Raw genomic sequence first — 22,767 nt, 5'->3', positions numbered from 1 at the left:
GGTCCTCAGGCTCCTGTACCTCCTCCCTGATGGTAGGAATGAGAAGAGGGGTCTTCAGGCTCCTGTACCCCTCCCTGATGGTAATAATGAGAAGAGGGGTCTTCAGGCTCCTGTACCTCCTCCCTATGGTAGTAATGAGAAGAGGGTATGTCCCAGATGATGAAGGTTCTTAAAGATAAATGTCACCTTCCCAAAGCACCACCTCTTGAAGGTGCCCTTGATGGTGGGCGAGTTGTACCTATGATGGATCTGGCGAGTCTACAACCCTCTGCAGCTGCCTCCAGTCTATGCCTTGGAGCCTCCATACCAGACGGTGATGTAACCAGTCCGAATGTATCTGTAGAAGTTTGTACAAGTCTTTGGTGACATGCCAAGTCTCCACAAACTCCTAACGAAGTTGATTGAATCAAAGCGTTAGGTTTATGACAGATCCTCTGAGATGTTGACATCCAGGAACTTGAAGCTTTCTCTTTGATGAAGACTGGCGTGTGTTTTCCTGACTTCCCCTTCTGAAGTCCACAATCAATTTGTTGGTCTTGCTGACTGGAGAGAATGGGCACCAATTGACTCCTGTTTGGGGTGGGGGAGAAGTTACCCACATGAGTCTTCAATTACTGCATTCAGTTCAGTAATAATTGAACAAAATTTCCAGAATGGGTGTGCACAATGTTGACGCTGAGGCAGACTTTCCTAGTTGCTCATGAGCCTCCACAAAGAGTGTAATTCTGAAATAGGAAAATTAGCAGAAGAGGAGTACTGTATTGGTCTTAACGTGCATCAGGAAGTCATCAGCTCCTTCTTAATCTAGAACGTCAAAGGCTCCCACTGTTCAAATGGTCCCCATTGTACCAACAAATCTGTAATTAATACCAGTAAATGATTACATTATTGATCAACATCTGCTTTAAATATTCATCAAGACTTAGCCTCCACAGTAATTTCACAGATTCACCACTTTCTGGTTAAAGAAATTCATCCTCATCTCTGTTCAAAAAGGATGCCCCTCTACCCTGAGGCTGTGTTCTCCACTCCTAGACTACCCACCATCGGGAACACCCTCTCCACATCCACTCTATCAAGACCTCTCACCATTTGATAGGTTTCTGTGAGGTCTCCACTCATTCTTCTGAATTCCAGTGAGTCCAGGCTTAGAGCCACAAACGCTTTTCATATGACAAGCCATTCCATCATTTCCGTGAACCTCCTTTAATCCCTCTCCAGTGTCAGCACATCCCTTCGTAGATAAGGAGCCCAAAACTGCTCAAAATTTTCTACAATATCTGATACTGGGAATGAAAAACTAATATTGCCTTTGATAAAATTCAATGGAACTAAATAATAATCCCATATGCAGTGATAAGCGATAATCAACTGCACCTGATTTTTATGTCTATTGGACCTGAGCTGACTTCAGTTAACCTTTAACTTTCTTTTCACCAGATACAAAGGCACGAAATTTACTCAAGTTAAACCTCTACTTACCAAAGACACACTCTTTGCCAGTTTTACACAAGTGTTTGACCGAGCACTTGGAAAGTGGTGACCTGCAGTGCTGTGTTTACTGATGCTCAGAGCTGGGATAAAAGTTCGCCCGCCCTCTCGCAGCCAGTACAAGAGATACATCCCTAGATGCACTGGGACACATCATCAGTGACGTAACCTGGGGACATTGAGTGTTTCGGATCTTCCGAACATCAGCCACTCTCACCCGTGTGACCCAGCCAGGGTTGACCAAGCCCTGGCTTGTGTCCCAGCAGCATTAGTCCATGGGTCACACCTTTTGATCCATAGCCATCTGGATACTCGCTCAGCAGCCTCTGTGATGGTCCGCATGGCTCTTTACTTTGCAGCCCCTGTAATGCCAAGGAGAGAATAGGCTCTGCATAGTGAGCAGCCAGCAGAGCCTCTACATCCCAATTCTATAGGCTCACATTGTGTCTTTGGCACTGATCTACCAGGTCCTAATAGTTAGCTTTCTTATGCTGAAAGACCTTCACAATCCAGTCTTCCCAAGGCACTGTCAGTTCTACCATGGCCACCTGCTTGGAAGTTTCTGACAAAATGACCATGTCAGGCCTCAGGGATGGAGAGGCGATGAAATCAGTACCAGACACAGCACATGGTTGAAGATAAGTCCCTTAACAGTGTTGATGCACAGAGGGGTCTTGGAATTGAAAGTAACTACATGGGTTGATAGGGTGGTTAAGGAGGCATATGGCTTACTTGACTTTATTAGTCAAGGTATTAAGTTCAAAAGTCAGGGAGTTATATCGCAGCTTTATAAAACCCTAGTCAGGCCACATCTGTAATTCTAGTTGCCTCATTATAGGAAGGATGTTGAGCTTTGGAGAAGGTGCAGAAGGGATTTACCAGGGTTCTCCCTGGACCAGAGGGTTAGGGATAATGAGAGGTTGGACAAACTTGAGTTGTTTTCTCTGGAGCAGCAGAAGCTGAGGGAAGGTCCGATGGAGGTTTATAAGATTATGAGGAGCACTGATAGAGTAGACAGACAATATCATTTTCCCAACATTGAAATAACTAATACCAGAGGGCATGCATTTAAGGTGAGAGGGGATAATTCCAAAGGAGGTGTGAGGGGCAAGTGTTTTACACACAGAGTGGTAGGTGCCTGGGGTGGTGGTAGGGGTAGGGTACATTAGAGGCTTTTGAGGGACATTTGTGTAGGAACATGGCTGTGAGGAAAATGGAAGGATAGTGCTGGCAGGGGGAATGGGCCTGTTCCTATACTGCACTGTTCTATGATATTGCACTAGAAGATTATAGCTTCATGAAACAGCTGGAAAGGCAGATCTGAGGGAAGGGGGGCTCAGTGGAAGAGCTGGAAAGCCAGGAGATTGTTTCTTCTCACTGGGAGAAAGCAAACATGGAGAGTGAAGCATCACATCTTGTTTACGATAGGAGACAGCTTAACCAGACTGACATTGCCATTGTTTTCCATTCATCCTATAGAATTACCCAGAAATACGAGACCCTTTGGTATCCTATAATCTTCAATCTCCGCCAACTTCACCCTTTCCAGGTAAGTTCTCACCAATACAAGGCTGGTTGTTGTTCTTAGTCATGGGAGATCTGGATGTGAACAATTAACCTTATGTATGATGTCAGAATTTTCTTCCCACTCAAACTCCGAAATATTTAGACCATAAGATGTAGGAGTTGAATTAGGCCATTTGGCCCATCGAGTCTGCTCCATTTCATCATGGCTGATCCATTTTCCCTCTCAGCCCCAATCTCCTGCCTTCTACCTGTAACCCTTCACGCCCTGACCAGTCAAGAATCTATCAACCTCTGCCTTACATATCCGCCCATTGCACCAAAATGAAGACTTTAACTCCAAATATCCTCAATTCCAGAGGCTACAGAAACTTTTGTGTTTTAATTTACAGAATATGTAGTAGACATGGTCTGACTTCAAATCTGTAAAAACATGTTTCAATATAAGTAAATTAAAACAATAATACTACAAGTTATCTGAGAGACCAAATTTGTCCATCTTCCTTCGCATTCCTTGAGAAGACCTAAAGTCTCCACATCACCATAACTGGTCTTTCCTTAAACCTCTCTGTGGTTGAGTGGGATCCAGGAACAGCCATGGTGGAACAGCCGAGTAGACTCAATGGGCTGAAAGGCCTAATTCTTCTCTGTGTCTTATGGTCTTACGGACCTCACCTTCATCTCTTTAGCAAGATGCTCATCCTAAACTCCTTAGGAAGAAGAATGCTTTGCCACTAAGTTACCTTATTTATGTTTGATCGTCGCAACACACATTATTCAACATAGTACTCTGGATGAAACTTGTTCTGTGCCATCTTGAATATAGTAAGGGGTCTCCCACCCAAATGTCCCTTTTCCCAATTGAACAGTTCCATATTCTGGTCCTTGATACGTGAGCTGAGCCTTAGCCATCACTGGCTTCTCAGTGACCAGTCACTGTACAGTTTACTCACTTCTTCCAGACGATCTTCCTCAGTGAAGATGTCCAGCATTCTACTGGCCTCACTGGCTGTTGCTGGTGCAAAGGTTGAATTTTCCTATACTAAGTTTCCTCACTAACCCCCCCCCCTTTTTATCAACCCTCTTCTGGTGCTTCTCAGACAGCATGAAATATTTGGTGTTCCTTTCCAAAACTGCCAAGATTCATCAGAGTATTGAGTTGCCAAGCCAGGTTATTCACTATGCAACCATAAGACATAGGAGCAGAATTAGGTCATTCACCTCAGTGAGTCAGCTCCACCATTTCATCATGGCTGACTTATTATCCCTCTCAACCTCATTCTCCTGCCTTCTCCCCGTAACCTTTGACACCCTATCAACTATCAACTTCCACGTTAAATACTCCCAATGACTTGGTCTCCACTGCTGTCTGTGGCATTGAGTTCCAAAGATTCACCATCATCTGGGTAAAGAAATACCTTCTCATCTCTGTTCTATAGGGTCATCCTTATATTCCTCATCTGTACCCTCGGGTTCTAGACTCCCCAGAAAAGGAAACATCCTCTCCATGTCCACATTACTCCAGGCCAGTCTGCCAGGTTCCTAGTAGGACAATTCCATCAGCCTCGTTGCTTCATTGCTTTCCCACCACCTGCAAAACACTCTTCCTAAAGTCCATATCCAGCTCCCTTTGGAGGCCAGATTAATCCTGATGAGCTGAGTTTTAAACATTGGAACGACCAATGAAGGGTGCTGTGCAGGTCAGTGACCAACAGAGTCCAAGGAAGTGCTGGAGGCACCCACACAGTATGTCTACGGCTTACTAACCCTTACCTGTACAACTTCGGAACGTGAGAGGAAAGCGGAGCCACCGGAGGAAACTCGCACGGTCACGGGGAAACATACAAACTCCTAATGGACAGTGGTGGGAATTGAACCCCGGTTGTTGGTGATGTAAAGTGTTACACTGACTGCTATGTGATCACGCTGTCCAACTACATAGACCAGCAGAGAATGGGTAATATTTGCCTGGACAGTACATTGCAATAAATAAACATCTTTTTTCATCCTCCATTGTTAAAATCCAATGGTCTGATTCTTTTCAGCTGATGATATATTTGTCGCCTTGTACAATTATGAGAAAACTCATCACGATGACCTGGAGTTCAAGAAAGGCGACCAGATGAAGGTGATTCAACGGTGAGTGGTGGGAGACAGGCGACAGAACAGTGGAGGAAGATTATTTCAATAAAGTCGGAGAAATATAAAACAGGAAAAGAGGAGTGAAAGTAACAAATCTATGTACACACACACACACACACACACACACACACACACACACATACACACACACACACACACACACACACACACACACACACACACACACACACACACACATACACTTCTGTCCCTCTGTCATCTGGTCTGAAATGTCCCTGATGTATCTGCCTCCCCCACCACCCCTGGCAGCACATTCCACATACTAACCTCTGACACACGTCTGACCTGAGGCAAGGTCACTAACATTGCTCTCGCCATTCTTGCAGGGAGGGCGAATGGTGGAAAGCCCAGTCGCTGGAAACTGGACAAGAAGGATACATCCCATACAACTTTGTGGCTAAGGCACACACGCTGGAGATTGAATCGTAAGGCTTCTCTCTCTTTCCCTCTTTATTTAACGAGATGATCTCTCTCCATATCTATCTCCCTGGTGAGGATTGATTGCTGAGTTCCTCCAACATTTTGTGTGTGCTGCTCAAGATCTCAGATATCTGCAGAATCTCTTGTGTTTATGATAAACTGGATCAGACAGCCATCCACAATATGCTGCCTTTTGCCCACTGACCTCGGTACCTGGGAGGCCATCTGTCTGGAAAACCATTCTGTCTGCCCAGGACATTGGCTCGCTTTCTGGTGCACTACCATCTGTCTATCAGGGGTTCGTCTGTCTATCAGGGGTTCGTCTGTCTATCACGGGTTTGTCTGTCTATCACGGGTTCGTCTGTCTATCAGGGGTTCATCAGTCTATCACTGGTTCGTCTGTTTATCACAGGTTTGTCTGTCTATCATGGGTTCGTCTGTCTATCAGCGGTTTGGCTGTCTATCAGGGGTTCGTCTGTCTATCATGGGTTCATCTGTCTATCAGCGGTTTGGCTGTCTATCAGGGGTTCGTCTGTCTATCATGGGTTCGTCTGTCTATCAGGGGTTCGTCTGTTTATCATGGGTTCATCTGTCTATCAGGGGTTCGTCTGTCTATCAGGGGTTCGTCTGTTTATCATGGGTTCATCTGTCTACCAGGGGTTCGTCTGTCTATCATGGGTTCATCTGTCTATCAGCGGTTTGGCTGTCTAATGGGTTTGTCTGTCTATCAGGGGTTCGTCTGTCTATCAGGGGTTCGTCTGTCTATCAGGGGTTCATCTGTCTATCACTGGTTCGTCTGTTTATCACAGGTTTGTCTGTCTATCATGGGTTCGTCTGTCTATCAGGGGTTTGGCTGTCTATCAGGGGTTCGTCGGTCTATCAGGGGTTCGTCTGTCTATCGTGGGTTTGGCTGTCTATTAGGGGTTTGTCTGTCTATCACGGGTTCGTCTGTCTATCAGGGGTTCATCCCCTTCGTATCAATTTCAAAGTAGTGCCACAGAGCCTTCATTTCCCTGTGTTTGGCTCTCACACCTCTGTCTCCATGACCTGTATCCTTCTCACCCAACCCACTAGTCAGCTGTTTCTTATTATTTCAAAGTTCAAAGGGCAAAGTAAATTTATTATCAAAGTACATATATGTCACCATATTCAACTCTAAGATTCATTTTCCCGCGGGCGTACTCAGCAAATCCATCAAATCACCTCTCAGGCAGGAACTGATACGTTTCATTTCCAGCCTCTTAAAACACTCCATCACTGTGGATATACAGTGAGTGCAACTGGGCGATGGGCATTTGGACACGTTACCAAGCTTTACTTGGGCACCAGTATAATTGAAGTCTGCTTAAAGCGGGAGGGTGTCACACTCTCCTGAAGCAAGAGGTTAAAGGTTTCAGTGACCACTCCGGTCAGTTGATCAGAGGTCAGGGTTGAAACTGTGTCACTAGAGCTGAGGGAAACACTGTGGCAGGTTCTACTCCAAGGTCAACTCAATGGTGTTTGGAGTCTCTGGGTTAATGGCATTCTTTGTTAACTAGCATCCTACTGAAAGTTCCTCAACATTTTAAACTGCTTGATTGGCCATGTTATCCAACAATGACAGCACAAAAGGACCTGTGCAGGAGACTTTTTTAAGAGGAAAAGCCATTGCACTGGAACAGTTCCACTCTCTTGACCTCGGAAGTTCGGGTCCAGTGATACGAGTAATCGTCACAACTGGGGTCTTCTGTAGCTGCAGTGGATGACCATGACGTCTCTGTGCTTTGCCCTGCCCTTCGCTCTTCACGGAGCTTCACAGTACCGCCTTCCTGGCCATTGCATCTCACAGGAGATCTCACCTGCCTAGTCTGCTGGAGCTGACTTTTTACACTAGGACAGGCATCTCCCTATCCCACAAGGAAAAGAGGCGTGCAAGCTATCCTCACCTGGTTTAATGACCAGCCCTCTCAACAGAGGTACTGCCCCTCCCTGGACACCCCATACACTCCACACACTTGTGTTTATGTAATTTAAAAAATATCGGGGTGTATTTTAAACTACACAAACATGAGATATTCTGCAGCTGCTGGAAAATCAGATCAACACACAAAATGCTGGAGGTACACAGCAGGGCAGGCAGCATCTGTGGTGAGGAATGAAGAGTTGACGTTTCAAGCTCAGACCCTTCATCAGGACCAAACACTTAAATCCAATGAACGGACACCAGCTGCTCAGGGACTTGGGCTTTCCGGATGCAGACATTTTTACACTGGAGACACAAAGGGAAGAGGGCTTCAAGCCAAAATGTTGACAGCTCCTTCTCCCCTACAGATGCTGCCTACCCGCTGAGATTTTCCACCAGATTTCATGCGTTTACATTGTACTGCTGGACTCCTCCGATGGGTGATCGCATGATTTACAATAAGAACAAAACTGAGGAAAACCTGTGCAAAGCCAGTGGCTTTCCTTGGACACTTCTGACTTCTGGTGGCATCTAGTTGAATCCCTATTTTGTAATGTGCTCTCTTGCTGTGTGTGTTCCCATGTGCTGAATCAGATTCCCTGACCATTCCTCCTGCTTCCACACCCCTCCCCACCAGGAATTCAGTGTATCGGGGATTGGTGCGTCCGCTCCCACACCTCACGTCCCACTCCCAGAAATGTGAGCTCACTCCTGATTCTCTCCCCACGGGGGTTCAGTGTGTACAGGCTCGTCTCTGACTCTCAGCATTCTCCTCTTTCCAGGTGGTTTTTCCAGGGTCTGAGCCGGAAGGAGGCTGAGCGACAGCTCCTGGCCGCTGGCAACACGCAGGGCTCATACCTGATCAGGGAGAGTGAAACCACGAAGGGTAGGTCACACACTGGCTGAGGGATGGCCAGTGTGCGCGCTGTAGGGTGACTCCTTCAGTAGCCCGACCAGACTGTAAATAGAGTGCCATGGGTGAGCACCGCTGTGCCGCCTCAGCCACAGATTAACGCTGATATCTCAGTAATTAACCACAGCTTGCCCCAGAAGCAATAATTGACTAGTAAGTAGGTTTATTTAGAAATACAGCAAGGTAACTAGCCTGCATCACCCAATTACACCCATGTGACCAACTAACCTCCTAACCCTTACATCTTTGGACTGTGGGAGGAAACCGGAGCACCCGGAGGAAACCCACGTGGTCATGGGGAGAACGTACAAGGTCCTCACAGACAGCAGCGGGGATTGAACCCTGGTCGCTAGCACTGTAATAATCTTATGCTAGCCATGTCACCTCTTCTATTTCAATAGACTCATACTAGATTGGATAGGTCAATGGCAGGGAAGTGTTTAGAGGGTTATGGGACAACGGAGACTAGCTGGATGGGCACTGAGGTTAGCATGGACTAGTTGGGCTGAAGGGTCTGTTTCTGTACTCTATGGCGATGATAGAGAGACAAGCCTCTACCCACCAACCTTGTTGGTTAAAACTTAGTTATCGATTCTAATCCCACCAGATATAACACACCGGTGAGGAGGCAAAACTGACCAGAAGGAATAATTCCATCCTACTTGGGTTAAACACTGATGTGACATACTTTCCACTGACCCTTTACCCTTAGTTGTATCTGATTTACCAGGCAAATGCCTGGATCAGAGAGCATGTCTTATGAGGACTGGTTTTGTCACTTCAAAACATTAAATGTTTAATTTAAAGGAGTCTGAACGGATGTAACTTCATCTTTACTTTTAGCGAGGTGTGCATGTATCATGTGGTAGTGTAATCATTCTTTTTCAATCTTTTTATTGAGTTTCATATATATATAAAACAAAACATAACATAATAATGAATAGGTTATGAATACAATAGACTTGAAATTGCATTAGTAATAAGATAACAATATCCTATTAAACATCGACAAAAAAAAAGTACATTAATCAATCGAGTCTATATAATTATATATGAAAAAAACAAAAATAATCGTCAAAAGAAAAAAAAATTTGAAAATATATAAAAATATATATATATATTGAGAAAAAAAACACTAAACTAAACTAACATGGGCAATAATAACAGTTTATAAGTATATGATAGTGTCAAAGAACTCCATACCTGAACATGAATAAGTAGAGAGAAGGTCTGGAAAAGGCCAAATTAATTCATATGGAAATGTCGAATGAACGGTCCCCAAGTTTTTTCAAATTTAATTGATGAGTCAAAATTAGTGCTTCTAATTTTTTCCAAGCTCAGATAAGAAATAGTTTGAGAAAGCCACTGAAACGTGGTAGGAGGATTTACTTCTTTCCAGTTTTGTAATATAGACCTTCTGGCCATTAATGTTACAAAAGCAATCATTCGTCTGATTGAAGGGGAAAACTGATTACCATCCTCATTTGGTATACCAAAAATTGCAGTGATAAAATGAGGTTGTACATCGATATTCCAAATTGAGGAAATGGTAGCAAATATGTCCTTCCAATAGTTATGTAAAGTGGGACATGACCAAAACATGTGGGTCAATGAAGCCACTTCTGAATGACATCTGTCACATTGAGGGTTAATATGAGAATAGAATCGAGCAAGCTTGTCTTTAGACATATGAGCTCTATGTACAATTTTAAATTGTATTAAAGCATGTTTAGCACATATAGAAGAGGAATTAACCATTTGTAAAATTTTTTCCCATTTATCTGTTGATATATTATATCGAAGTTCTTTTTCCCATTCTTGTTTAATTCTATCTGATATTTCTGGTTGTATCTTCATAATCATATTATAAATAAAAGCTACTAATCCCTTCTGACAAGGATTTAAGGTGAAAATCAAATCTGAGAAATCCATTGAAGTTGAATTGGGAAAAGATGGTAGAACTTTATGTAAAAAATTTCTAATTTGTAGATATCTGAAAAAATTAGATTTAGGTAATTTAAATTTGTTGGAAAATTGGTTGAAAGACATCAAAGTACCTTCAAAAAAAAGATCACGAAAACATTTTATACCTTTCCTTTTCCATATGCTAAAAGCTTGATCTGTCAAGGAAGGTTTGAAAAAAAAATTAAGTAAAATAGGGCTATCAAGAACAAAATTTTTCAGAGTGAAAAACTTACGAAATTGAAACCAAATTTGTAATGTACGTTTGATAACAGGATTAGATATCTGTTTATTGAATTTAACTAAATCAACAGGAAGAAAAGAACCAAGAACGGAGAATAGAGAATATCCCTTTACCTCATCGCATTCCAAATTTACCCACTGTGGGCACAATGGTGAATCCAAATCTAATTTCCAATACATCAGGTTACGAATATTATTCGCCCAATAGTAAAATCTAAAGTTAGGTAAAGCTAAACCACCATCTTTTTTAGATTTTTGTAATTGCCTTTTACTTAACCTGGGGTTTTTATTTTGCCACACAAATGAGGAAATTTTTGAATCAATGTTGTCAAAAAAAGATTCAGGAATAAAAATTGGTAAGGCTTGAAATAGATATAAAAATTTCGATAAAATCATCATTTTAATAGCATTAATCCGACCAACTAATGATAAGGATAAGGGAGCCCATCTTGTAGTAAGTTGTTGAATTAGATGAAGCATAGGTAAAAAATTCAATCTAAATAAATCTTTATATTTCTTGGTAATTTTTATACCTAAATAGATAGAAATTTTAATTTTAGTCCTAATTTTCTATCATGGATTAAATTAATATATTTTAAACCTGTTGCTTCTGTTCTTACAAATAATTATAGATCCTCTTTTTTTCAATTATCTCGTGGTACGAGACAAGGTTGTCCCTTAAGTCCTTTATTATTTAATATCGCATTAGAACCTTTAGCCATTGTTATTCGTGAATCTAATATTTTTGGTATTACCCATAATGAGAAATTATACAAGTTATCACTTTATGCTGATGACTTGCTGTTATATATTTCTGATCCTGACAGGTCTATTCCCGCTATTTTATCCTTGTTGACTCAATTTGGTAGTTTTTCTGGTTATAAATTAAACTTGGATAAGAGCGAATTATTCCCCTTAAACGCGCAAATTTTATTGAATGACAGGATACCATTTAAAGTTGTTACTCATAACTTTATCTATTTTGGTAGTGTAATCATGTATGCACTTTTTTTTACTTATAACCTGTACATACAGGTTGATTAAGCATTCTTGTTTGTTTAAATAATTAATTACAGGTTATGTAAAAATAAGTTAATTGCATACATGATTACACTAGCGCCTTGCAGGTATATCAGATCACTCAACTATTATTGAAATATTAAATACACAACACTAGGGCTTTTCACTTTGGAGTGATGGAGGATGAGAGGTGACTTGATAGAGGTGTACAAGATGATAAGAGACACAGACGGAGTGGACAGCCAGAGACTTTTCCCCAGGACAGAGATAGTTAATACAAGGAGATATAATTTTAAGGTGATTGGGGAAAGTATAGGAGTGGAAGTCAAAGGCAGAGTTTTTTTAGGTAGAGACTGGAACACTCTGCCAAGGGTGGAGAGAGAGGTGGATTCACTAGGGACATTTAAGCAACCCTTAGATAGGCACATAGATGATAGAAAAATGGAGGGTTTGTGGGAGGGAAGGTTAGATTGATCTTAGAGTAGGTTAAAAGGTCAACACAACATCGTGGGCCAAAGGGCCTGTACTGTGCTGGACAGTTCCATGTTCAACGTATGTTATCAGCTACATGCCAACATCCATTCCCAAGGAGCCTTGAAGACAATTCAAGCAGAGTCAACATGGAAGGGAAATTATGTTTAAGAAATTTACTGGAGTTCCTTGAGTTTATGACAAACATGAGTGACAAAGGGAAACTGGAGCACCCAAGGGAAACCCACAGGCTCACATGCAAACTCCACACTGACATCCCCTGAGGTCAGAACCGAACCTGGATCACTGAGGCTGCGGGAACCAATGCAGTAGGTTCAACACCGAGGGGAACGCAGCAGGTTTCAGGGTTAGTGGCAGTCTCTGATAACTAGCATTCCACTGATAATTGAACTACATTAAGCCGGTGAATGGACAGAAACTGCTCAGGCACCTGGGGTTACCCAGATGCAGATGACATTGTACAACACTGGCTCCTCTGATGGGCAGTCACACAACTTACAATGAGAACAACTTTGCTCCCACGTCTACTGAATGACTTCTATATCTGGACTTGAAGAAACAGCCAGTAATATGGCACATAAAGGGTTACAGCACATGACAAGGGTGCAAGAGGCTGAAGTATAATAAATATCAGTTTATTACATGAGGGTGACTAACTAACCGGAAACAGTGCACTGGGTAAATGGATTACCTTCAGCTCGGCAGCTAGTGAGGGGAATCGATGATCAGTGATGGGGTCCTCACTGCTAACAACCTGTCTCAGTGTGCTGTGTGAATGGACTGGCTTTGCTGGTGATACTAGGACAAGTGGACAGGATATGCAAGGGGGACATAATTTTAGGATTGGAGGAAAGTTTAGTGGGGGATGTCAGAGATAACATTTTTACAGAGTGGTGGGACCTGGACCGCGCTGCCATGGGTGATGGTGGATACAGATGCATTAGGGGCATTTAAGAAACTCTTAGGTAGGTACGTGGATGATAGAAAGATGGAGAGTTATGTAGGAAGGGAGGATTAGATTGACCTTGGATTAGGTTATAAGTTCAGTATAACATTGTGGGCCGAAGGGCCTGTGCTGTGCTGTACTGTTCTATGTTCTATGTTCTAAAATACATTTGTCTCGGGCACAGGTTCTTATTCACTCTCTGTGAGGGATTTCGACTCACAACAAGGCGACGTGGTGAAACACTATAAGATCCGTTCTCTGGATAAAGGAGGATATTATATTTCCCCACGGATAACCTTTAATACTCTGCATGAGCTGGTCGATCATTACTCCTGTAAGTCTGGGTTCACAATAACAATATACCATTGCTCTTCAAAACACCTCTGAAAGATTTTCACTTGACGCACCAAGTCTTGTTTTTGGTAATGGAGTCACCAATGGTTTCAAGTCCATGGGAAAAGTGCTCCCGGGTTATTCCCCCACCCCCCTGGAGAGATGGAAAAGTTGATGAGGTTTATCAACCTTGAGAAAACCCAGGAATAACAACCTGTTAAGCTGGGTCAACACAATATCCATTCCACCCCATTATTGGCCAGCAGTAGCAATTGTCCAAGGCTGGTGTTCAGTATCATTAATCTTCATCAGCCAAGCACTGGACGGGACAGTGTTGCAAACACACGGGCAGCACTGTGTAAAGGCTATTGGCGTGTACAGAGAGAGGGTGAGGGAAACAAGAAACAAGCTCCATCTCTCACCGTACTGAGCAGCAATGAGGATGCTTCTCTGTGTAGCTAAACCGGTGGAGATTGCAGATCGGGTGGGACAAGGGAGACCAATCTGAATCTAAAATTCAAGACCCGGGCCCCTCTCTTTGAGCTTGACACTGGCAGATCCAGGAGGCTCACAGGAGTCAATCCCCACTGCCCCAGGAAGAACCTCTGCAAAGTTTTTGATCTGGAACCCTTGCCAACATGTCCTGAGGTGGTCTTTTGTAACTAGTAACACCTCTTACCCTTCCCCTTTCCTCCAACATAAAGCAGCCCAGCCAAACCCTGCTAACCTGGTTTATCCTGGTGTCCAGTCCAGGGCTCTCACTCTCTGCCAGCAGAACCCAGCTGGAGATGGAAATAAAACCATAAGACCTTAGACATAGGAGCAGAATTAGTCCATTCGGCCCATTAAGTCTGCTCTGCCATTCTAACATGGCTGATTTATTATCCCTTTCAACCCCATTCTCCTGCCTTTTCCCATAACCTTCACCGCTCTGACTAATCAAGAATTTATCGACCTCTGCTTTAAATATTTAAGTATGTAAATATAAACAAGAAGAACTGAGGTCAGAGGGGATTTTAGGGTTGTTCGAAGCGGCCCCATCGTCCCTGACACCAGACACCATGCCCAGAAGCAGTTTGAGAGCGGAACTGTCCATGTCTTGCTCTCCACTTACTGAGTTCATTCTGTCTGCAGACCACATCGATGGGTTATGTCAGCTCCTGAAGAAACCCTGTCAGACTCACAAACCGCAGAAGCCATGGTGGCACGATGAGTGGGAGGTGTCACGAGAGTCCCTGAAACTGGTGCAGAAGCTGGGAGCCGGACAGTTCGGGGAGGTGTGGATGGGTAAGTGAAGACCTCAGAAGATGATTGCTCCCCTAACTGATCGCTCTTGCCCCTCCTGTGGCAATCAAACATACCAGAGTGTGTCGTTAGCATGGAATCAACTCTAGTAACTCAAGCACAGGATGTAGCTGCGTTTCTGCAGTCCTGGGTGGAGTTAGGACATGAACAACTATGCAATGTATGCATTAATGCTTTCCAGAGCAGCAGCTGATGCCCCATCACCACCCACCCACCTTCCCAAAGGCAAACTGTATGGAAATAAATGCTGGCTTTGTCATTGATGTCCTCACCCCTATAGAGGCATTGGAACCATTGGGCAAGTTCTGTAGATGGTGTCCACACCCCCTATAGAGGCATTGGAACCACTGGACAAGTTCTGTAGGTGGTGTCCACACCCCCTATAGAGGCATTGGAACCACTGGACAAGATCTGTAGGTGGTGACAACACCCCCTATAGAGGCACTGGAACCATCGGACAAGTTCTGTAGGTGGTGTCCACACCCCTATAGAGGCATTGGAACCATCGGACAAGTTCTGTAGGTGGTGACAACACCCCCTATAGAGGCATTGGAACCATTGGAAAAGTTCTGTAGGTGGTGTCCACACCCCCTAAAGAGGTAGTGGAACCATTGGAAAAGTTCTGTAGGTGGTGTCCACACTCCTACAGAGGCATTGGAACCATCGGACAAGTTCTGTAGGTGGTGACAACACCCCCTATAGAGGCATTGGAACCATTGGACAAGATCTGTAGATGGTGACAACACCCCCTATAGAGGCATTGGAACCATTGGACAAGATCTGTAGATGGTGACAACACCCCCTATAGAGGCATTGGAACCATTGGACAAGATCTGTAGATGGTGACAACACCCCCTATAGAGGCATTGGAACCACTGGACAAGTTCTGTAGATTGTATCCACAACCCCTACAGAGGCATTGGAACCACTGGACAAGATCTGTAGGTGGTGACAACACCCCCTATAGAGGCATTGGAACCATCGGACAAGATCTGTAGATGGTGACAACACCCCCTATAGAGGCATTGGAACCATTGGACAAGTTCTGTAGGTGGTGACAACACCCCCTATAGAGGCATTGGAACCACTGGACAAGTTCTGTAGATTGTGTCCACAACCCCTACAGAGGCATTGGAACCATTGGACAAGTTCTGTAGGTGGTGACAACACCCCCTAAAGAGGCATTGGAACCATTGGACAAGTTCTGTAGGTGGTGTCCACACCCCTATAGAGGCATTGGAACCATTGGACAAGATCTGTAGGTGGTGACAACACCCCCTATAGAGGCATTGGAACCACTGGACAAGTTCTGTAGATTGTGTCCACACCCCCTATAGAGGCATTGGAACCATTGGACAAGTTCTGTAGATTGTGTCCACACCCCCTATAGAGGCATTGGAACCATTGGACAAGTTCTGTAGATGGTGTCCACACCCCCTATAGAGGCATTGGAACCATTGGACAAGTTCTGTAGATGGTGACAACACCCCCTATAGAGGCATTGGAACCATTGGACAAGTTCTGTAGATGGTGACAACACCCCCTATAGAGGCATTGGAACCATTGGGCAAATTCTGTAGATGGTGACAACACCCCCTATAGAGGCATTGGAACCACTGGACAAGTTCTGTAGATGGTGACAACACCCCCTATAGAGGCATTGGAACCACTGGACAAGTTCTGTAGATGGTGTCCACACCCCCTATAGAGGCATTGGAACCATTGGACAAGTTCTGTAGATTGTGTCCACACCCCCTATAGAGGCATTGGAACCATTGGACAAGTTCTGTAGATTGTGTCCACACCCCCTATAGAGGCATTGGAACCATTGGACAAGTTCTGTAGATGGTGACAACACCCCCTATAGAGGCATTGGAACCACTGGACAAGTTCTGTAGATGGTGTCCACACCCCCTATAGAGGCATTGGAACCATTGGACAAGTTCTGTAGATTGTGTCCACACCCCCTATAGAGGCATTGGAACCATTGGACAAGATCTGTAGATGGTGACAACACCCCCTATAGAGGCATTGGAACCATTGGACAAGTTCTGTAGATGGTGACAACACCCCCTATAGAGGCATTGGAACCATTGGGCAAATTCTGTAGATGGTGACAACACCCCCTATAGAGGCATTGGAACCACTGGACAAGATCTGTAGATGGTGACAACACCCCCTATAGAGGCATTGGAACCATTGGACAAGATCTGTAGGTGGTGTCCACACCCCCTATAGAGGCATTGGAACCATTGGACAAGATCTGTAGGTGGTGACAACACCCCCTATAGAGGCATTGGAACCATTGGACAAGATCTGTAGGTGGTGTCCACACCCCCTATAGTGGAATTAGAACCACTGGACGAATTCTGTAGGGTGCTGGTGACTACTGAGTGAAGGGACTCTGTCAGACTGCTTCTGTCTACCATCAACTTGTATTGTTCTTTGTTCTGGTGTGAAGTTCCTTTAAGTACAGAACAAAGCTAAGATTCCATGAAGTTCAAACACCAGCTAACACCCTGTATCACAGGAGTCTAGCTTCTGTTTGAACTGCTGATCCTGAGTCACAATGAGTACAGAAACAGGCCCTTTGGCCCATCACATCCATACTATCAAAGGTGTTTACCTGAGCTGGTATTTGGTCATGTCTTTCTAAACTTTTCTTATCCATGTACCTGTCCAAATGTCTTTTAAATGTTGTAATCATACCTACCTCTACAACCTCATCTTGTTGCATATACCCACCACCCTCTGGGTGAATAAGTAGCCCCTCAGGGAACATTTAATGTCTCTTTTAAATCATTCCCCTCTCACCTGAAACCTATGCCCTCCAGTTTGTAGACTCCTCTACCCTGAGGGAAAGACTATGAACATCAGCCGTCACTCCACCCCTCATGATTTTATTAACCTCCTTGGCCTCCTTCAGTCCAGGGAAAACAATCCCAGCCTGTCCAGTCTCTCAAGCTCTACTATTCCTGCAACATCCCTGTGAAACTTTTCCACACCCCCTCTGACCTGATTCCATCCTTCCTGGGGCATAGTGACCAGAGCTGCCCACAGTGGTCCAGAGTCCTTGTACACCGTGTCCTGACCAGTGTCGACAGGCATGTCTTCTTCACCACATGTCCACCTGTGCCTCCACTATACCCCTGGGTCTTTCTGTTCTACAACACACACCAGAGCCCTATCATTCACTGTGTTAGCCCTGCCCTTATTTAACTACCCGAACTGGATCATTTTGCACTTTTTGAAGTTAAATTCCATCTGCCATTCCTTGGCCTGCTTTTTGAATTGATCTAGATTCTGTTGGAACCTTGGACAACCTTCTTCACTGCTCACTAACATGCCAGCTAATTCTCTCCCATGTCACTAGTGTAGGTGACAAATACACATGGTAAATTAGGTTGCTGTGGTGAAGCATGATGGTCTGTAAGAAAGAGCACCACCTGGCTGCAGTGCAGATGTGCGTTTCGTCATGGTAACGGATGCCTGATTGTTATCTCATACATCCTGCTTCACTCTTCACAACCCGAAGGTGGTGAGAAATCAAGGTGATCCTTCTCTCTTCTGCTATTTCCTCTGAGGATGCTGGCCAGGATTCACTCACTTCCAGTTCTTCTCATGGACACAATCATCAATTGACTCGAACTGGGAGATGCAGTGTGAGGGCAATCCTCACGCAGAGTAATCTCAAAGCTCTGCTCTCTTTCTGTGTCTATCTTCATAAAACCATAGGTCATAGGAGAAGAATTAGGTCATTCAGCCTATCAAGTCTGCTCAGCCATTTAATCGTGGCTGATTTGTTTTCCCTCTTAACCCTACCGCCTTCTTGAACCTTTGATGTCCTTACTAATAATGAATCTACCAACCTCTGCTTTGACCCAGGGATTGGCCTCCACAGCCATCTGTGGCAACAAATTCCACAGATTTACCACCCTCTGGCTAAAGAACTCCCTCCTCACCTAAACGGATGCCCCTCTATTCTGAGGCTGTGCACTCTAATCCTAGACTCCCCCATTATAGGAAACATCCTCTCCACATCCACTTTCTTTAGACCTTTAAATATTCAATAGGTTTCAATGCAACCCCTTCTTTCTTCTAAACTCCAGTGAGTACAGACCCAGAGCCATCAAACGCTCCTCACGCCTCATTCCCAGTATCATTCTCATAATCCTTCTCTGGACCCTCTCCAATGCCAGCACATCCCTCCTTAGATAAAAGGCCTAAAACTGCTCACGATCTGGTCTGACCAATGCCTTATAAAGCCTCAGCATTACATCCTTGCTTTAATATTCTAGTCCTTTTGAAATGAATGCTAACTTTGTATTTGCCTTGCTTATTACTGATTCAATCTCAAGTTAAAATTTAGGATTTTCAATTTCCTTTCCACCTCTACTTTCTAAATTCACTCCCCTTATAAAAAATAGACTATGTCTTCATTCCTTCTGTTAAAGTGCATGACTTCTCTACATCATATTCCATCTGCCATTTCTTTGCCCTTTCTTCTTATCTGCAGACTCCCTGCTTTCACAACACTACTGGCCCCACCACCTTTCTTCGTAACATCCAAAATTTGGCCACAAAGCCATCAATTCCAACATCCAAAATCATTGATATATGAAGTGAAAAGAATACATCCCAACTCTGACCCCTACAGAATTCCACTGGTCACTGGCAGCCAAGCAGAAAAGGCCCCTTTATTCCCACTCTCTGCCTCCTGCCAGTCAGCCTATCTTCTATCCAGACTAGCAGCTTTCCTGTAATTCCATGGACTCTTATCTTGTTAAATAGCCTCATGTGTAGCACCTTGACAAAGGCCATTTTAAAGTCCAAGTAAAACAACAACCACCAATTCTCTTTTGTCTATCCTGCCTGTTACTTCCTCAGAGGCTTTGCAGATGTTCTGTGCTTCTTACCCCAAGAGAAAAAGACATGCTGGAGACAGTTCTCAGCATTAGGTATCCCGACATTCATAACAGAAATAAAAGGTTTTTTATTTAAATAAAAGGTAATACCCCCACTGCCCGCAGGGGTCGCTCCCTCTGCAACTCCCTTGTCTGTTCCTCCCCACTCATCTCCCTCCTGGCACTTATCCCAACACGTGGTCCAAGAGCCACTCCTGCTCATATACCTCCTCCTTTATCTCAATTATGAGCCCCAGGCAGTCCTTCCAGGTGAGGCAACACTTCACCTGTGAATCTGCTGGGGTCGTTTATTGTGTCTGGCACTCCTGATGCAGCATTCTCTACACTGGTGAGACCCGTCGTAAATTAGGGGACCACTTCGTCGAGAACCTCCGTTCCATCTGCCAAAAGTAGAACTTGCCAATGGCCAAACACTTTAATTTCAATTTCCATTTCTGTTCCGCGGAGGAACAACACCTTATATTTCAAACAACAACACACACAAAATGCTGATGGAACACAGCAGGCCAGGCAGCGTCTATAGGAGAAGCACCGAGACCCTTCATGTTTTCCTCATGTTTGCACCTTATATTTCATCTGGGTACCCTCCAACTTGATAGCATGAATATCAATTTCCCCTTCCCACCTTTCTCTATTCCCCATTATGACCCTTCACTTCTTCGCACTGCCTATCACCTCTCCCTGGGTCCCCTCCTCTTTCCCTTTGTCATATGGTCCACTCTCCTCTCCTATCAGATTCTTTGTTCTTCAGCCCTTGACTTTTCCCACCCACCTCGTTTCACTGATCACCTTCCAGCTTGCCTCTTTCCACTCCCCCACCTTTTAATTCAGGCATCTGCCCTCTTTCTTCTGAGCCCTCAAGAAGTGCCTTGGCCCAAAATGTCGATTGCCCATTCACTTCCGTAGACGCTGCCTGACCTGCTGAGTTCCTCCAGCATTTTGTCATTGTTACTTTGGATTTCCAGCATCTGTAGACTTTCTCATGTTTTTAAAGACTAGTTATAGATAAAGTTCTGCAGGGAAATCTCAGTGCATTTCATACACACCAGACTTGATGTTCTGCAAAGCGGAGAGGTTGCTGTTGTGTTGTTGAATGTAGTGGATTAGAAAAATGTAAAGGAGCTCATGGGACAGTGGGTATCCCCTTCCTGTACAAACAGTGCAAAGATAATTACACAGGTGAAAACTTTGACTTCCCTTATCACACAATATTGGCAAATATTCTGTCATTAATCAGGTGCCAACAGGTTCACCAATGTTTATAGAGCAATTTGATCTTTGATCTCTTCAGGATCATAATGTTTAGATGGCTTCACTGCAGAATGGCATTGTTGAACTCATTTTCTGCTGCACCTACGAATAGCTGGGGTGCTAAAGGCCAGACCTGTGGTTGATACTGTAAGGCAGAGAGTCGGCTGCTGCTATATTTTACTTTCAAAGTGTTAAAAAGGAACATCTGTCTGGCCTGTGGTGAACCCATGAGCTGTGAGGTAAGGGAGTTGGTCAAAACTGGTGGGATTCCAAATCTGTGCATGGTCGAAATTTAAAACAGATCTGGTAAATTGCTAATGGTGTCAATTATTAACTTGTCACTGACAAATGTTCGTTCATATGTGCCGTGTCATATGACCTGGGTGATCATGGTCTTGACCGTAATATGATTCTTGGCAAATTTCTCTACAGAAGTGGTTTGCCATTGCCTTCTTCTGGGCAGTGTCTTTACAAGAATCATAATCAGAATTGGGTTTATTATCACCAGCATGTGATGTGAAATTTGTTAATTTAGCAGCAGTTCAATGATGGTAACAGTGAGAAAAGGGCATGCCCTGGGTGCTGGAAGTCCTTAATAATAGACGTTGCCTTTTTGAGACACCACTCCCTGAAGATGTCCTGGGTACTTTGTAGCCTGGTACACAAGATGCAGCTGGCTAAATTTACAACCCTCTGCAGCTTCTTTCAGTCCTGTGCAGTAGCCCCTCCATACCAGACAGTGATGCAGCCTGTCAGAATGCTCTCCATGGTACAACTATAGAAGTTTTTCATGTATTTGTTGACATGCCAAATCTCTTCAAACTCCTAATAAAGTATAGCTGCTGTCTTGCCTTCTTTTTAACAACATTGATATGTTGAGACCAAATTGACCTCAGAGATCTTGACACTCAGGAACTTGAAGCTGCTCACTCTCTCCACTTCTGATCCCTCTATGAGGATTGGTAGGTGTTTCGTCATCTTGCCCTTCCTGAAGTCCACAATCAGCTCTTTCGTCTTACTGACATTGAGTTCCAGGTTGTTGCTGCGACACCCTCCACTAGTTGGTAAATCTCACTCCCGTGTGCCTTCTCGTCACCACCTGAGATTCTATCAACAATGGTTGTATTATCAGCAAATTTATAGATGGCATTTGAGCTATGCCTAGCCACACAGTCATGGGTATAGAGAGAGTAGAGCAGTGAGCTAAGCACACACCCTTGAGGTGCACCAGTGTTGATCGTCAGCGAGGAGGATATGTTATCACCAATCCACACAGATTGTGGTCTTCTGGTTAGGAAGTCAATGATCCAATTGCAGAGGGAGGGACAGAGGCTCAGGTTCTGCAACTTCTCAATCAGTTTTGTGGGAACGATGGTATTAAATGCTGAGCTATAGTCAATGAACAGCATCCTGACGTAGGTGTTTGTGTTGTCCAGGTGGTCTAAAGCCGTGTGGAGAGCCATTGAGATTGCATCTGCCATTGACTTATTGTGGCAATAGGCAAATTGCAATGGGTGACCCCAGCCATTACCAATACTCTGGATCCCCTCCTCCTTCCCTTACTCCTATGGTCCACTCTTCTCTCCTATCAGATTCCTTCTTCTCAAGCCCTTGACTTTTCCCACCTACCTGGCTTCACTGATTACCTTCCAGCTACCCTCTTTTCCCTTCCCCCACCTTTTTATTCTGGCATCTTCACCCTTCCTTCTCAGTCCTGAAGAAGGGTCTCAGCCCAAAACCTCGACTGTTTACTCCTTTCCATAGATGCTGCCTGACCTGCTGAGTTCCTCCAGCATTTTGTGGGTTACTTAGATTTCCAGCATCTTCAGATTTGCCC

At 44.2% G+C, this 22,767-nt stretch overlaps 1 protein-coding gene across 2 annotated transcripts in view; it reads left to right on the top strand.

Moving 5' to 3' along the window:
- Window positions 1-22,767, top strand: part of LOC132380390 (proto-oncogene tyrosine-protein kinase LCK-like) — a 104,778-nt gene that overhangs the window by 40,355 nt on the left and 41,656 nt on the right. For both annotated transcript variants that reach the window (XM_059949139.1, XM_059949138.1), the window contains exons 3-8: window positions 2,971-3,040; window positions 5,061-5,154; window positions 5,505-5,603; window positions 8,323-8,426; window positions 13,301-13,450; window positions 14,584-14,736. In XM_059949139.1, the coding sequence (XP_059805122.1) occupies window positions 2,971-3,040; window positions 5,061-5,154; window positions 5,505-5,603; window positions 8,323-8,426; window positions 13,301-13,450; window positions 14,584-14,736 (670 nt within the window). The remainder of the gene's footprint in view (window positions 1-2,970; window positions 3,041-5,060; window positions 5,155-5,504; window positions 5,604-8,322; window positions 8,427-13,300; window positions 13,451-14,583; window positions 14,737-22,767) is intronic.

This window comes from Hypanus sabinus, chromosome 24 (genome assembly GCF_030144855.1).
Source record: "Hypanus sabinus isolate sHypSab1 chromosome 24, sHypSab1.hap1, whole genome shotgun sequence".
In the NCBI taxonomy this organism is placed as follows: domain Eukaryota; kingdom Metazoa; phylum Chordata; class Chondrichthyes; order Myliobatiformes; family Dasyatidae; genus Hypanus; species Hypanus sabinus.
Note: the sequence above shows the minus strand (reverse complement) of the source record. Positions and strands in the feature narration are given on the sequence as shown.